At 37.1% G+C, this 18,667-nt stretch overlaps 1 protein-coding gene across 3 annotated transcripts in view; it reads right to left on the bottom strand.

The window, feature by feature from the left end:
- Nucleotides 1–18,667, bottom strand: part of LOC131428251 (inositol-pentakisphosphate 2-kinase) — a 240,145-nt gene that overhangs the window by 30,271 nt on the left and 191,207 nt on the right. For all 3 annotated transcript variants that reach the window (XM_058592038.1, XM_058592037.1, XM_058592039.1), the window contains 2 exons: nt 12,522–13,362; nt 5,233–5,382 (listed from right to left, as the gene is read on the bottom strand). In XM_058592038.1, coding sequence (XP_058448021.1) covers nt 5,233–5,382; nt 12,522–12,948 — 577 coding nt within the window. In that variant the 5' untranslated portion in view covers nt 12,949–13,362. The remainder of the gene's footprint in view (nt 1–5,232; nt 5,383–12,521; nt 13,363–18,667) is intronic.

Raw genomic sequence — 18,667 nt, 5'->3', positions numbered from 1 at the left:
TTGGCAGGTGCATTAATTTCAATCAAGTCTTCTTTCTGTGCTTTTGTGTTTTTTCGTCAATAATAATCTCCGGTGTATCGTGCAGAACCGGAGAGCCCCGGTAAATAATCGGTTAGCACGGCCATCAAGCGATCACACGAAGGAAACATAAAAAATAAAACTTTTATGCAAATTTTCGGTATGGAAATGAATTTTGCTCCGCTTAGTTTCGGTAGTACGTAAACAGCAATCAGGAGCAATTCAAAAACGAAACCAAATCGAAACCGGGCTGCGTGACGCACCTTTGCTGTACAATTTCAGCGGCCACTAGTTATGAAGCAATATAAACATGTCCATTAAGGTGGCAAGCGTGTTGACTGGTATGAAAAAGTTGCGTTGCGTTAACAGTGAACTCATTGCATTCACTTCAATTTGTTTATAATCATGATATTGAAAAATTTGCTCAATAAACGGATTCCGAAGTTTGTTTTTACTTTCACAAAATATTCATAGGCTTCTAATTTATTGATTTGAAGAAAAAAACAAATGAAATTACTCAACTACATTTATACCTGCTTTTACAATTGTGAGTCGGTCTAATGTAGGCAATCGGTATAGTGTGCTAGTAGACGACATGCACTGAAAAACGAGTTTATTCATTTACGGTTTGATTCGTAGTAAACACGAAACTTTAAGGGCAATATGCAGTGCTTCAAATTTACCGAAGGAATACGCCGGCAAATAATATTATTACGAAAGCAATAAAATCTAAATTTTCCGAAACAAGATATATTTTGGTTTAACTAAGTTGAATTATCAAGTTCAGCATTACTTGAGTGATTTTATCGTTCACTTCAAAGTACCGACAAATATGCATTGTATCACCTGTAACGTCAAAAGATAAGTTCCCATTTGAGGCTTTATTGTTTCAAGTCTGGACTACAAATCGAATGAGGTAAAATTTTCCATCCCCTATTATGCAAATAGTTTTCGACTGAAACCGCAACATAGTCTTGATATTCCGGCGTTTTTGTCCTCCAATACTCGCTTCCTGGGTGGGTTCGATACTACTGTTATTTGATGTTTTGATTTATCAGAAACTGTTGACAGTTAAGATACCATTTTGATTTCACCTCAAGCAAAGCGTGACATTTCTACGGGAATTTTTCGCTACGAAAGCAATTTGAGCTGTCAAATGTGTGTCGTTTCTGATTATAATATGATACAAAATTGACTTCTTTTTATGCTACATAAACAATCTTTCGACCAGGTAACGTCATTTCATATTGCTCGACTTCAGCTCGTATGGCACCCAATTTTCAACCATTGAAATCAACACTTTTGCCATTCTCAAAAAAGAGAGGTTGTGCAATCACCGTAAAAACCGACTTCTAAATCGAGGCTCGAAGGGCCGTCGGTCATATACCATTCGAATCAGTTCGTCGAGAACGCATAATGTATGTATGTGTGGGTGTATTTGTCGTATGTATGTATGTATGTATGTATGCTACCGTATGTAACCGATTTTCATTAACTAAGACTCAAATAAAAGGCCTAGTAGCCCCATCCAAAGTTTCTAAAATTTATTCGAATCCAACCTCCGATTCCGGAATTACAGGGTAATATGTGTAAAAAAATTAAAATAAGTGCACTAATTTTCCTCAGAGACGACTGAACCGATTTACACGAACTTAAATTCAAATGAAGGAAACAATTATCCCACACAAAGCTCCTGAACTTTATCTCGAACCAACTTCCGGTTCCGATAGATAAGTGAAAAATTCCAATTTCAAATTACCTCCTCACTTTTCTCAGAGATGGCGTGACCGATTTCAACAAAATTGAGTTCAAATGAAAGGTCTCATGGTCTTATACAAAATTTCAACCGGATCCAACTTCCGGTTCCGAAATTATAATATAAAGTGTGATCAAATTTTATATCGTCACTGAAAGCGGCTAAACATAACACGTTTTCTGAATTTTATCCGGATCTGACATTCGGTTCCGTAATTACAGTGTGCAGATTATTCAAATATTTATACCGTCAATAAAAATGGCGAAGTGAAAAACGTAAAAAAATTCCTAAACTTGCCTCAAAACTATTCCAATCGGTGGTCATTGTCAGTAGACGGTCGAACAAGTTAATGTAGGCTTTCCTGGTTTCCGGTTTTCGATTAACGACCGGAGATTGTAGCCATAGACTCGAAAATGGTTCCCAGTCACTTTTCTCGATCCGACGAAATCCGGGAATCGGTATAATTGGTTCCCGGATTTCGGTTTCGGAAGTACCTGCAATAGTGGAATTCACTTCGTTTCCTCAGAAATGGCCTAGAGGATATGATACTGTTTCACTTTGCAGGTTTTACTAGTTTATGGACAATCCTTTTTGTTTTGTAAGAATCTAAGAAAAATATTTTGAAGAATACCACATGCCTATATATGAGAAATATGAGAAAGGCATCATTACACCACTAGGTGGATTAAAAAAGGTTTTCACAAATGACCATGTATTCAGTACACTAAGCACGCTAAATTTCATCTGAATCCGACTTCCGGTTCCGGCATTAAGAAGGGATAGATGTCAAAAATTTCAAACCGTCCGTCAAAGTGACGATGCTAAGAACGTAAAAACCTTTCGGGACTGTGCTAAAAAATCATTCCAATTCGTTGCCCGGTTCCGGAAATACCGGAAAGTTGTTTATTAATCTCAAACAGAACTCACTTCAATTTCTCCGAGATTCCTAAGCCGCTTTTCATAAACATAGATTCAAATGATAGGTAATATTGTCTCATACAAAACTTCTTAAATTTATCCGGCTCCAACTTCCGGTTCCGGAATTACAAGGCTTAAAGTTCAAACCGTCGTTGTAAATGACACAAAAAAGGTAAAAAAAAATCTTCTGAATTGGGCTTAAAACTAATGCAACTAGCTGTTGATCATTAGAACATACTTCAGCTATACCGGTTTTAGAAGTATCGCAAATAATGGTTACATAATTTTAAATGAAAGTTACTTACTTTTATGAGAGGTAACCTAACCGATTTTCACAAATTGAAATTCAAATGAAAATTCATATAAAATTGCAAAATTTTATCCGGGTCCGAATTCGGTACCGAAATTACAGATTGATGATGTTCCGGAATTACATGTTGAATTTCTATCCGTCGTTTAGAGTGACGGTTCAAAAACCTTCAAATATTTTACGCATTGGGCTCTTAGCTAACATAACCTCACTTGTAGGTTATGTTAGTTGATAGCTATACCAACCAACTTTAGCTATACCGGGAATTGTTTAAGTTTGCAATAGGCAGTTCAATTTGAACTGCTCTGCACTGACGAGTCTAAGACGAAACGTAAAGAACAGTAATGGAATTCAGTTCGTGTTCTCAGAGCTTAATCGACCTGAAAACTGTTTCAATTTGTAGGATAACGCCAAAACATTTTGTTTTTTTTTTCAAATATTTTGTCGAATACTGTTTATCAAATATGAGCATATGAGTGGTATGAGAAAGATATTATTACAGGGTTTTTGAGTGAGCTTTCGTGTCTCGTTCGAGATAGTCAATTAAATAAAGCACTGTATGAAGACATTCGTTGCATCGAATTGCAACAACGAATAACAACGAGAGCGCTTCTCCACAAAACGCATCACAATTTAAAACATTATAAGGAAAACTGCTTAGGTGCCTAGAAATTGTTATTTAGGGGTTTTGGTTAAAAAGCTTATTCAGCTTCTTGAGTCTTCTTGCGTCTGAAACAATTAATTTTCCGGCAATTTTCTCCAATCGCAAATTTAAAAAAAAATCTATTCTTCATCCACCTAGTGGTGTGATAGGGCCTGTATCTTATCATTGACACATTCTCATTAGAACATATTTTGTCGTGTTTGTTAAAATAATTTTTGACACGAATTTGGACTAATTTTTGATACGAGTTCATTCAGTTTTATTTGAGTAGCTGACAAAAACATATCCAATGCCTTTCGTCACATAACCGGCAAGATTCCTCAAATCAAAACTATCAGCAATAATTATACCATTATACCTCCGGAACCAAATGTTATTGCCATTTGATCATCGAACTTTCATGGTAGGATTCCGACGAGCCTAGGCATTTTTTTTTTAATGAACACACACATATACATACACACGCAGACATTTTCAAATTTCGTCGAGTTGATCCTAATGGCATATAGCACTAGGGCTCCCGGAGCTCCGATCAAAAGTCATTTTTTTTTCAACAATTCTATTATCTTTCTATACAGAAAGCTAAAAATATCGGTATTTTTGTCTTCAACGTCAAAGTCATCCATCTTAAACCATTTAAACTTCTGAGGAGACGTCAAATCTCAAAACATAAAGCGTCATGAAAGTCCAAGAATCAATGTTAGGCCCGAATTTTATTGAAATCAAATACTAGAAATCACGTTTCTTACAATAATTCCATTATTTTGATAGATGATGCATGAAATGTTTTATTCCTGTCTAAAATTTATTAGTGGTGCCATCTTCTGCACAACACGGGAAGCTTATTACATCCCAATATCTTCAAATATAAAAATTTTCTAGTAAAGCGATTGGAAAAACTATTTAATTTCACGCGTAATCGCGTTATTTTATTTATTTATTATTTCAGGTGGATGCGAGTATTTTATGAATACGTACACCCTTAAAAATTTTTAAAATTATACATGACTTAAACCAAAGCAGACTGTATTTTTGGGAGTGATGACTTAATATCAATCCAATTAACATGTGAATCTAAATTTTCAGTTCGCTTAGATCTCAAATTCAGTTGAATTCATTGAATTGACTGACATGACATATTTTTACATCTTTTGGGGTGTAAATTTAGATCGAATGCGACGCTGCTTTCATGTGTATCTGTCGAGACGTAAATTCACATGATTTTTTCGGGCTTTGTCGTCAATAAACTAACTTTTTTTATGCTGACTTTTACGCTAAAAATACAACTATTGCCGCCTCTCGATTCAACATGAACCGCTAAGCAAATGGGGCCGCCAACAGAGTGAAATCATTTGGGGGTTTTGGTAACTCATGGGTAGCCGATTTATGTCGAAACAATTTACTATACCCCCCAAATAACAAATGTTTGTAACAAATTGAAAAATATTCTCATGAAAATTACTCCAGTGGCAAAAAAAATTACGAGCTTTCATGATTAACAATCACGTTTTCATCCTGTTGAATATCCGCCTTAAGCCTAATGAAATCCACTTGCATACAACTTACCGGGTCGAAATTTGATTAACGTTTGGTTAAACGCTTCCAGGTCGTACGTGTCAAGGCGGCCCAACTTCGGCTTCGGAACGTATTGGCACGAAAACAGACTGGCTACCACCCGTGAATATTTGATGAATCGTTGGAGATCGATGTTCGAATCTGCAATGGGAACACGTGGGAGGATTAAAGAGTGTTTTGTTGAACGAAAAACTGGTTGGTTGCTAAAGTTTGAAACAAAAGGTTGTACATAGGAAACGCTTATCCGATGAACTACCATAATTAGGTTAAAGTTGGATCTAAATAAACGATTTATAATAATAATAAGAATCGCTTTCTTTTTATTGCTTGGCCTATTTTCACGAACTTTTATTCAAATGAAACTTGTTATAATCCCGTATGAAAATTTCACATCGTCATTAGAAGTAACAATGCAACAAAAACAGAAAATTTTTCTCCACTTGGCTCAAAATTGTGTCAATTTCAAGGTCTTATTAGTTGGATTTCATACAAACTTGGCTCTACCGGTTTCCGATTTTTGGTGGATTTGCGGCCAAACATTCCAAAACAAAATCTGAGATGACTGGGCCAATTTTCACGAAAGAATGTTATATACGTTTATTGTCTTCTATTTTCTATATTCTATTTATACGTCCATTGTCTATTTGAGTTGAAAAAGTACTTTTTTGCAGAGCCGGTAAGTAGATGAAGACACCGCGATTCTCGTAACGTGGCAATTGAAGGCGATTCAGCCAAGACTGATGTGAACATGAGTCCTACTGTCATTATAGAGTTTTTAAATAAAATTTGTGATTGTGCCCAAGAAAAATTTATGGTATTACATTGCTTAACGATTACTGTCATGTAATTTCTGTTATACATGCCTAACACCTTCCGGGTCCGGAAGTAGCGGTCTAAAATTTTAAAATGAAATTCACATTGGGCTTTTTTTAAGATTACTTGAGGGTCTAGGTAGCCAAATCAGGTGAAAAAGTTGGATGGGTAACTAACTGGAAATACGTAGGTTGTTACTTATGTATTTAGCCTTGGCAACACTAGCCCGGTGAATTTAACGTTTCCATCATAAAATTTGACATGTTTAACCATGACCCTCTTTAGAACATTCTGTCATTCGAGCACTATTTGTTTTGTTTATAGTGTGTTGAAAAATTTACCTCAGCTAAAAAATGGAATTGAATCTCGAACATTTTCGTGCAACGATTTATTAAGATTTTCGTCGTGAATTATCAAGACAAGAGTACTTCAACCAACTTAGTTTGACTTTTGGCAGTGTAGCACCACGCTATGCGACTGTAAAAACTGGTATAACGAATTCAATCGTGGTCGTAGTTCTCTTGCCGATGAATTCAAAGAAGGTCGTCCAAAATCAGTAGCCAATTTTGCTAGAAAACATCGATGCTGTGAAAAATTTGATAATGGATGACGGCCATGTGGTGTATCGTGAAATGGAGGCAGCCTTGGGCATTAGTATGAAAAGCTTATAAATCATTTTGCATGAACATTTAGTCCTGCTCGCGTTGGATCCCAGATAATTTGACAATCGCTCAAAAAAAGGCTCGTGTCGATTGGTGCAAAGAAATGGTGAAAAAATTCAATCGTGGTGCTTTAAATTTGGTGTGTAAAATCTACACAGGTGACGAAACATGAATTTACTGGTATGAGCCTGAAACTAAATAGCAGACGACTGTATGAGTGTTCCAAGAAGAACCAAATCCAACAAAAGCTGTTCGCGCTCGAAGCACTTCAAAGAAAATGGTTGCTTGTATTTTCGGAATAAACGGTCATATCGCTACCGTTGCTTTAGAGGATCGTCAAACCGTCTATTCTGATTGGTATAACTAAGTGACTAAGTGAACACTTTTTTTTGGTTTAAAATTAACTTATTCATCAACGTAATCTTCATCAAGAATCTCTAACATTTCAATGCCACTTTTGTAGAACGATTTGTCTTTTGCCTTAAAATAGGCCTCAGTTTCAGCGATAACCTTCATTCATGCGACATTTTTTACCGGAGAGCATTTTTTATTTTTCGCTTGGAGCCAAATCTGGCGAATACGATGGATGTGGAAGCAATTCGAAGTTCAATTTATGTAGTTTTGCCATTGTTTTGATTGACTTGTGACACGGATGGTTTTCTTTTCCATAACTTTTCCAGCCGATTATTGTGCTTTCAGACGCTTTGGACGAGGTTCACCAGTTGTTGTCCACTCAGTTGACGATCGTTTTGATTCCGAAGTGCAGTAATGAATCCATGTTCCATCCATTGTCACATATCGACGCAAAAATTCCGGTTTTGTTACGTTTAAACATGGCCAAACACTGCTCAGAATCATCAACACGTTTTCGTTTTTGGTCAACAGTGAGCAAACGCGGCATCCAATTTGAACAGAGCTGTAATATACAACCAGCACGTTTTTTTATATCTTTACAATGTCAGCTAACTCACGCAACTTCTCTTTTTGAGCATTCTAAACGATTTTTATGTTTGCTGGTGTTACCGTCTCATTTGGACGTCCACTGCGTTCTGCAATATCGGTGTCTCTACGACCACGCTTGAAGTCAGCAAACCAACGTTTATTTCTGATGGAGAGGAGCCTCCATAAAACTTTTCATGCCATTGCACAGTGCGAAAAAAATCTATGAAAACCCGCAAAGAATTCTGTAACTCATGAACTAATTGAGATAGGTCAACAAACTAAAACGTTTCTTATGTAAAAATGTCAAAGGAATTCAATGGAATGGTCACAATGGCCGCACGAATCGCAATCCTGCTCGTTTTACCTCAAATCTACAGCAGTTTTAGGCTTTCCTATAACATTCGCTCTGTAACTTGAAAAGAAGTCGAGTGCGGTACTCTGGAATAGCCTACTTTCATGTAAAAAAAGTCTGGAGAATCGATGAGAAGAACCCACACTGGCCGCACGAAACGCTTTGGTGGATATTTTACCCCAATTCCTCCATTTCATGAGATCCTTAGTGTAAATCGTCCTTAAATCTTGGTAAAATTTCTTGCAAGTTTGCCGGTGAAATGTAAAAAAGTCTGGAGAATCGAATGGAAGAAATTATTTTGGCCGCACGAAACGTTTTGATGACTATCTTACCCCATTTGCTTTATTTTATGATATCTTATTGTAAATCGTCCTTAAATCTCGGTAAAACTTATAGGAAATTTACTAAATTTAGCTTATCTTATAGAAAAAAGTCTTTAGAACCGAATGGAAGAACCTACGCTGGCCGCACGAAACGTTTTGGTGGCTATCTCACCCCAATTCCTCCAATATGTGAAATTTTCATCTAAATCACCCTTAAGTCTTAAGCGAACCACGTTGAAAGCATACGAAAACTATCTTATATTATGTAAAAAAAAGTCTGGAGAATCGAATGGAAGCACCTACAATGGCCTCACGAAACGTTCTGGTGACTATTTTACCCCATTTCTCCATTTCATGATATCTTATTGTAAATCGTCCTTAAATCTCGGTAAAACTTTTTGGAAGTTTACTAAATCTAGCTTACCTTATGTAAAAAAGTCTTTAGAACCGAATGCCAGAACTTATAGTGGCCACACGAAACGGTTTGGTGACTATTTTACCCCAATTCCTCCAATATGTGAAATTTTCATCTAAATCACCCTTAAGTCTTAAGCGAACCACGTTGAAAGCATACGAAAATTATCTTATATCATGTAAAAAAGTCTGGAGAATCAAATGGAAGAACCTACAATGGCCGCACGAAACGTACTGGTGACTATTTTACCCCAATTCCTATTGATTGTTATTGATCCATTGATCTGAAAGCAACAAAAGTAGCGTCACTCTTATTACAATAACTCACAAACTAATGAAAAGAATATCATGGTATTTTAACAGCTGTCTTTTAAAGTTTAAATTTAAACAGCTGTCTTTTTAAGGTCTATTAACTAAAAAAGGTGACTGCAATAAAACTAGCGCCATCTATGTGCTAGGCCCGGGACTTTTCAGTCCATGTGTTACCACCATTTGTTTGCCAGAAGTTTTTCGTGGAATAGGGAAAACAAACGCTAGACGCAAAAGCATTCTTTACTACGATAATGCAAACAACTTTTTGCTGCGGTTAAAACAAATTTTAATTACGTGAAAATCAACACAAAAGTTTTTTCTAACTTTTTTATAGTATCATAAATTGAAGAGCATGTGTTCAGTTATCGGCACCCCATTTTTTCCGACAAATCGTGAAAAATTGTCAGTGATATGAAGAGATGCCAAATCCGCCCATTTGTTTGTAAATTATAAAATTTCTTAGCTAGCCATCCGTCATATAAGTAAAACCGGTGGTTCTCTGGTTCTGTTAGTCATGGCGACTCCAAACAAGTCAAGGAAAATGAACTTTAATGCTCTGATTAATGCCATTAAACGTTGCTTAGTGGATGAGAAGGCAATAAATTCGACTGCAGTAACGTATTCAATGCCGCGAAGCGGGTGGAAGACCGGCCAAATCAACACCAAAGGCGCCACCATCCAAATCATCGGCCAAGGCGAAGTCACCATCAGGCAATGAGAACTTTAGTCCAAAACTCCTTCGAAAAGAATAGATTCTTTTTTTTTTCTTTAAATAATTGCAGTCTTTACTTATATTTTTCCATTTTTAGTAAAATTTCTTGGGGTGCCGGTAACCGAACACCTATTTTGAAATGGCCAAAATTTATCACTTTACTAAATTGATAGTAAAGTTTTTCTAATCAAATAATTCAACTTAGTTTCGTAATCAGTTGTTAATTAGGGACTTTAGCTTTCCATTGATGTTTTTATATTGTGAAGACGGTACGACCACTTTGTTGTAATTTATTGAAAGATGGCTTTTTGGTCAATGTTTCTTTACAAAATATTTATTTTGCGTCAAAAGCCGACGTTTCGAAGGAATATCCCTTCATCTTCAGGGCAAAAACGACAACAAATATTTTTCGTCAAGTGGATTGGAACATTTAAAATGATCAAAAACGGGAACGGCTACTCTACAACAGTCACTTCCCCCGCACATCAAACCAATCAATGTTTAATCTGGTTTTTGACGCAAAAACCTTTTTTGCTTTTGACGCAAAATAAATATTTTGTAAAGAAACATTGACCAAAAAGCCATCTTTCAATAAGCTTTCCATTGATGTATATATGTCCGCACTTAGTCAGAAGTTATAAGCTAGTAGCTGTTTTGTGGCTGTGCTCCGAAGGTATACCATGATAATCCCAGAAAACCGACATCATGACCTTTCCGAGTTGTGCCGACTTCAGTCCATTGTCGGGTAATCATTCTGCTCTCTGGTGTTTAATACTGGATCCAGCCAAACAAGTATTCGAAGTGCGCTTGCGTTCACCTTTTCGATCCGAAATAAGTATGTGCGGGGTCTTGCGACAGGATCATCTGAAGAATCTTGCTCAACTATGGCTCTTTTCTTTCCAATTATCCAGAACAATTTAATGTTTTGCTATTATCATTTGTTTTGTCCCGATTTCAACCTCTATTTTATGTAGTTTTGTCACTATCAGAGCTTAAAATTGTCACGCATTCTCAATGAAAGAATCCAATCCAACAGCCTCATTTTCAATATTTTACTGTCTCATTCGTAAATGACCGACACCAGAACAAACGAAGAGAGACGAAGCATTTTCGTTTCTCATTGAAAAAATGAGAGAGTATAATTACCAACGTCACTCTTTCCTCTATGACAAGACGAAACCAAACTAACGTCTTCGGGGAGCATCAGCACAATATCAATTCTCATTCTTTCATCGATGTATTGAAAATCTGTGACGTTTGGCTATAAATAGTGACTAAAATATGACAAATCGAAGTAATTACATCCCAGAACCTCTTTGGAATCCAAGACAACTACAAACTCGAGCACAAACAGGTAAAATTTATTGTGAAACCTTTTTCTGTCATTTTCGATTCTCGCAGCTTCGGTTGAATATCGGTTCTGCATACTATGAGATTTTCACTGCAAACTGCGAATGACTGAGAGGGCAAATGAAAGAAAAAACACAATTTTGAAACTACTCTCTCGCTTATGTCATTGACTGGACATGGATTTCGATCTCATTTTTGCAAGCGAAGCTGAGAGTGACAGTGATTTCTCGTCATTTTCGTCTATTTTGAGTCAATGAAAATGACTTTTATTAGCTCTGGTCACTATCCTGCGTTTCGCATCGTAGGCTCTACGGTTGCGTGATTCATCGATAGTCGAGTTTCGAACATCACGAAACTCTCATTACCTCTATCGCACGGTGTAATCTGCAGGATCAACAGCCCCATAGTATTTATTAAACTTTATATTGTTCATGTTTCTGATTTCGAGAGGAGCCAGGGCCTCTAGGGCGCTCCTCTGGGTACGCGCCTGCACATGTTTAGTACATTTTGACATTTTACATTTTCAGAGTCAAGACGGGAATGCATCGAATGTTGATTGATGAAGTCCATAATCCAACCTTCCAAAATTTTCCGCAGATTTATTTTTTCAGCCACTCAGAGTCAAACAATTGAAATGAAACAATCATTAAAATTTGTCCCCCCGCCGACAAGAAACTAATCGATTTCATTCTTCCTGGTCACGTGACCTGACTCCCACTTGCAGAGAACAAAAATGCTTAACTTAAACCAACTTTTTCATCTTTTGCTATGTCTGTGACAAGTTGAGCTACAACAAGCAAAATTTAAGCTGCCGGTAAAACGGTTTTACATGAACCTTGCGATTGAGCTCGGAGTCGACTTCAACTTCCTCATGCCGTTCGCTCGTTCCTCCTTATTGGTGTATGAGTGTTCCGTACTCGTACGGAATATTTAACTTGAATGTTCCATGTTAGCTTCGAAAATATTGCGAATGCTGAGTTGAATTCAAAATCGGTACCTTTCTCAAAAATACGAGATGAGATTTTGCTTCAGGATTAGGCCAGAATTGTGTTTTGTGTATAATAAAATGAATCAAATTTATCTTGTACCATTATACTTACTCGAAATGATAGAAACTAGTACAAAAACGAATCAGTTAATCTTTATAAAGATCTATTTTTAGCGTGAAAAAAGTCGTAAACAAACATGACATGTTCATGGATTTCTAGTAAATCTATGCAGGCACAAAACCTCATACCGACACGAAGGCATATATATATATATATAAATATGTAGTTATGGGAAATTGATGATTGAAATTCTATCCGACCGGCAGCTGTGGTACCTCGGAAACCAGAGGAATTCCATGGTATTTTGAAATCTTTTCAAACCTGTCGTTCAGTTTTCAGTACACAACTCACCTTTGCCATCCCGACAGGCGACGGTCGATTTCCTCAGCCGCAGCACTCGGTAACTGTCCACCAGCGAGAGCACGATATTGGCATTGCCCTCTGCACGGTAGGCCAGTCGGCTTTCGTCAACTAGCTCGACATGTTCCTCGAACTCATCTTCATCCGCACTGTCATAAGCAGTAACTTTACCCCGTTCCTGTTCGCTCCGCCGGGATATCGTTTTACTGTTTGACCTTCGTTCAATCATCCTACAACCGCTCCGACGACAGATTATTCTTCCAAGCTCAAGGGCAGCTCCGCCAGCATCGGTGCTGCCACAAGCACAAGGGGAACCATTTTGAGCAACACAATTCCTTAAATATTTAGTCACATCTCGATTTATTACAGTGCCACTATCGTAACAGAGCTGGCCATAAATGGTGTTGAGTTTTCCCATGCTGGTCGGCTGACGTCGGTTTTGCAGTCCCCAGTAATATATATCTAACGCACTTGGTTGCTCTTCAATTGAAATGCACTTTTTTACAGGGCCCGTCCACTTGAACCGCTTCGTTGACCTCCGGGAATAGATGGAATTGTGTCCCTCATTAGACCACGGATCAGCTGCTACTGCTGCAGCCTAGGAAAGCTTGATTGGAGACAATTACCAAGTTCTCTGACAGCCCGGAGCGACCACCACTATTGCCGGTGACCGTGTTTAGCAGCGAACGCGATGATATCATGTTTATACGGCGTGGCGTGGATATTTTTCTTCTTTTTTCCCTTACTACTCGTTCCAATCCATCAATTTCAAGAAACAAAACCTGAGGACACGCAGCGGCGCTTCGGCAAGTGAGGGCGTGTGCGGTTGGATCTGGAAAAAGAAGAACAGTTCAAAACATTATTTCAGACTGTAGGTTTTTGGTTTTTGCTGCCATAAAACTGACACTGGTAAGGCGTGTGAAGGATGTTACTCACTCAAACGATAAACAAATATGTAATAATTGATAAGCGAAGGTTTCGATAAGAGCCGTTATGGTCAAAACTTTAGAGATGGGAACGTGTTTTTGAATATAGTTTTTTTTTTGCCGAACTTTTTCTGATGGTTAGACATTCGATAGGAAAGAACCAATTGGGAAATGTTCGTGTCTAAAGGATAAAGGATTCAAAATGTCAGTAGAAACGTAGCAATAGCAGAATATCAAGTTATTATTAGAATTATTAGAACGATTGCAATTGAGTACAAATATTGTTTACGACTGTTACAAGTATTTGAAGGTTATGCATCAGCTTTTCAGTCTTGTATAAATTAAGAACTCCTTTATTTTTTCTTCTTCCGACGTTTCGTTTTTCAAGGAATCTCATATAAATCTTTCAACATTAACCGACAATTATGGTGTTCGTTTGTCTGTTTGTTCTAGCTGACCATATAGTGGTCATACTTTATTTAAAACTCTGGTGAAACGAAAAAAAATTATGTTTATATGAATTGTTATTAAATTTTTTTAATATAATTGACACAATAAACATTACAGATTCCTTGAAAAAGGTTCAATAAGGACCGAAACGTCGGAAGAAGAGAAAATAAAGGAGTTCTTAATTTGCACAAGACCTTCAAGCAATTTAGTACACTAACAAACTAATTCAAACAATGCATGCAGTACAAAAATATATCATCTCGAGCAAAGTTTGTATTACAAAATCGTATGAATGACCCAGAATTACTTCTGATATCCAGCAATCATCCTTGATGGTAAATACTCCAAAGAATCATTCTTTCAATTCGATTGTTCATCTTATGTCTTCAAGGCATATACGAATTTAGTGAACTATATAAGTGTAAACTTCGAAATCAGTAGTAGACGATACATAAGTAGACGAGTAAACGATACATAGTAGATCGATGCCAGCGTGTGTATGTGTGTATGTAACATTTGTGTCCATTCACTTTTCTTGGAGACCTTGGGTTCGATTTCCACTCACTGAGAAAAATAAATGGTTTTGTCCCATATAATACATTTTATTCGGATCCGACTTTGATTAGAGAAAAAATTTCAATTTCTAAAATGCTTTGCCTTTCTCACAAAAAAAGGCTATCCAATCACTGTGGAACCGAGGCTCGGAGGGCGGAGTGTAACATACCATTCGAATCAGTTTGTCGAGTACGCAAAATGTCTGTGTGTATGTGAAACTTTTGTGCACTTATTTTTCTCAGAGATAGCTGAACCGATTTTTCCAAACTTGGATTCAAATGAAAGGCCTGAAGATCCCATAGAAAATTCCTGAACTTTATAATACTCCCACTCCCGATTCCGGAATTACAGAGTGATTAGTTTAAAAATTTCCATTCCAAATTAGTTACTCACTTTCCTTAGAAATGGCGTTACCGATTATTAAAAACTTGGATTCAAATGAAAGGTCCTATGACCCCATATAAAATTGCAGAATTTGATCTGGATCTAGCTTCCGGTTCCAGAATCGCCTGGTGAAAAAATTATATACCGGCGACGAGCAAAGGAGCAACATTTATTTTAGTTAGGATCAAAACTGTTCCAATTTATAGCCCATTTTTGTTATTTTCGAATTCCACAAAATTAGATTAACATGAATGGTCTAATGGTCCTTTACGAAACTGCTGAATTTCGTCTGGATCCAACTTCCGGTTCCGGAATTATAAAATGATTAGTGTGAAAATTCCAATTTCAAATAACTTTTTTCAAAGATGGCGTGACCGATTTTACAAACATAGATTTAAATGAATGAATGAATGAATGGTAATTCTATACAACACTTCTGAATTTCATCTGAATCCGACTACCGATTCTGGAATTATAGGGTAAACTGTGTTAAAAATTTTATACCATCACTTAGAGGGTCGAACAAAACTCGTAAAAAAATTCAAAATCGCCATCAGAACAACTTCAATCGATAGATTTTTTTTTGTATTAAACACTATTAAAAAATATAGTGGAACCCCAGTGGAATTTGATTGATGCTGTTGACAGTTTGTAAAACAAGGACTACATTAAAGAACTACATTAATTATCTCGCTCAGTCTGTGCTTAAAATGTCGCTTGCACTAAAATATTGATCTAATATACTTAAATCGCTCTCCATTGAGTTTATAATAGCATTGATGTCATTGTTAGGATGAAATAAAGCGGTGTCGTCGGCAAATAACCGCGGACTCCCTGTGAGTTGCAGGTTAGCTATATCATTAATATACAAAAGGAATAATAGTGGTCCTATATTGCTACCCTGTGGCCCTCCAATGTTTATGGCAGCAAGATTGCTACAGTCGCCCTCGATGGACACGAATTGTTTTTTGTTTGTCAAGTAGCTACTGATAATAGAATTCGCGATGCCCCTGATGCCGTAGCATTGAAGTTTGTCCAAGAGAATACTGTGACCATTCATTGCATAGAACAACACGGAAAGAAGTGGTCCGAGGTAACTCCCTTACTCCGATTCGTGGAGAACTAAAAACAACTTCTAAATTTGCAGGTCATATTAGTTGATGACCATACAAACTTACTTTTGCTATACTGGTTCCGATTTCAGCTTCCGGTAGTAGCGGTCTAAAATTCCGAAATAAAACTCTCATTATTTTTTTAGAAATTACTTGAGATTTGGGAACAGATAAAGGAAGCCAAATCAGGTGAACAAGTTGGATGGAAAACTAACTGGAAATAACACATGGGCTGAAAAGTTCTTAACAAAAGGGCATAACAAAGAGAACACGACTTTTTTGGTTCAAAATTAACTTTATTCATCAACGTAATCTCCATCAAGAGCAACGCAATCATTCCAGCGCCGCTCTAACATTTCAATACCACTTTTGTAGAACGATTTATCTTTGGCCTCAGTTTCAGCAAAATTACCAGCGAGCAATCTTTTAAGATCTGCGAACAGCCAGGTCTGCTCAGTGGTTTATGTTGCTGAGTGGCGTAGCAGTTTACCATGAAGTACTATGTACTGAAAAGTCGAAGACGAAACTTAAAATAAAAAAAAAAAAACATGTACGCTTAGTACCAAAGCCTTGGTATTACATTCCTGTCGTGGAATTTGACCTTCTGTTTGAACAGACTTCGCAGCCGATTCAGAGTGTACAGATCCAGTGCATGGCTGGTGCTACGATTCTACTGACACTACGAATCTTTCCAGGTCGGGACTCGAACATACGACAACTGGTTTGTAAGACCAGCGCCCTATGCATTGAACCGCTAACCCGGGACGCTTAGTACCACTTCCAGTTTTACTTGTAACTGAACCCTTGGATGAAATGTTTTACGATTTTTTGCATCGTCGTTTGAATTAATAATTTTAAGTACTCAACACCTTGTAACTCCGGAACCGGAAATTGTATCAGGATCAGATTTTGGATTTTTTATGGGACTGTAAGACATTTTGTTTAAATCTAAGTTTGAGAAAATCGGTCCCACCATGTTTGAGAAAAATGAGTATGTTTTATTTTGTAGTTTTAGGCCCTTGTTTCGAACTATTTATGCACGGGTTGGCGGTTCGATGCATAGGGCGCTGGTCTTACAAGCCAGTTGACGTATGTTCGAGTCCCGACCTGGAAGGATTCTTGGTGTCAGTAGGATCGTAGCACCAGCCATGCAATGGTTATGTATACTATGAATCGGCTACGTAGTCTGTTGAAACAGAAAGGCTTAATTCCACAAAAAGAATATAATACCAAGGCTTTTCTTTTTTCCGGTACTTCCGCAACCGGAACCTGTAGATCGGTATGTTCGATTTGGATTCAAGTTGTCGTCGACTTACAAAACCTTTGAAGTAGAGGAATTCAATTACTGTTCTTGAGAAATTAGTTCATCTTTAAATCTTCTTCTATCGAAGGAAATTATTGGATTTGCAGTTTTTTTTTCAATCTCCACCCTATAGTTTCGGAACCGGATGTTAGATCTATATGAAATTTAGAAAAACCTGTTTTAATCAACCTAGGGATTTTATGATGCCTTTCTCATGTACATCATACTATCATAACACTTGGACTGAAAAGTCCCGGGCCTAAGACATAGATGGCGCTAGTTTTATTGCAGTCAGCTTTTTTTCAGTTAATACTAATCTTTAATAGACAGCTGTTGAAATTACATGATGTTCTATTAATTAGTTTGTGAGTTATTGTACTAAGAGTGACGCTACTTTTGTTTTTTTCAGAACAATGGATCAAAAACAATTTCGTGTTCTAATTTTGCACTGATTTTTGATGGGAAAAAATTCCGTTCAAGCGAAGCAATGGTTTGAAAAGTGTTATGGATACTTCATCAGAAACAACAATAAAACTTTGGTTTGCTGACTTCAAGTGTGGTCGTAGAGACACCGATGATGCAAAAGTTAATATTTTGCATTGTTTCGTAACAAATCGCTTGTAATGGCTTTGTCAAACTGGAAGATTGTTTTCAAATAAGAGTCCCCAACTTATACAGATCAATCGAGTGTGTTATTTGTCAAAAATGCCTGTCGTATATCAACAATTCATATTAATTCATTAGATAAATACGTTCGTTCAGTCCATTCACTGATGGACGGCACATTCTGGTTATCGCCGAACCTCATCACTGACCACTGTTTCGCCAGGTCCATAAAAACGACTAGAACTCGTACGATGCTGTGATGACGCGGTTTGTTTTTCGCTCTGTTTTTGTTTGCGTTCCTCAGCTATTTAGCGGCGTTGGCGTCACCATCGACGTCGTTGGCGATCGCACAGTGTATTTTCTGTTTTCTTCCGCTATCAAAATACAGTTACTTCGCGATGGGTGTCGTTTTGACATTGAACTGGCATGATGAACTTTTGTTTTCCCATCACTATCCTTAAAATTTGCTTACTATGTGGGATATGCGGAAGAAGTATCTTTGATGAAATCTGAAACATTTTTATCGCACATTGATGTGTGGTTATGGCGTTCAGGTGGCAAAGGAATCACGTCTTTAACAGGAGATGTTATTTTTACTGTTGGTGTATAGAAAATGGGAAGTAACGTCGACCGTTACGTAATTATAAGTATCTTCTGATTTGTTATAATCTACTTTTTTTGCAGAATATGGTTGAAATTGATTATAATTTGAATTTCTCTGAGCGAAATTTGAAGTGTTAATTTCTTTGTGTGAATGATTATTGTTTGTTAACATCTTGACAAACTTCCTGGTTAATCCTA

This window comes from Malaya genurostris, chromosome 2 (assembly GCF_030247185.1).
Source record: "Malaya genurostris strain Urasoe2022 chromosome 2, Malgen_1.1, whole genome shotgun sequence".
NCBI lineage: Eukaryota > Metazoa > Arthropoda > Insecta > Diptera > Culicidae > Malaya > Malaya genurostris.
This window is presented reverse-complemented; position numbering and strand designations above follow the sequence as displayed.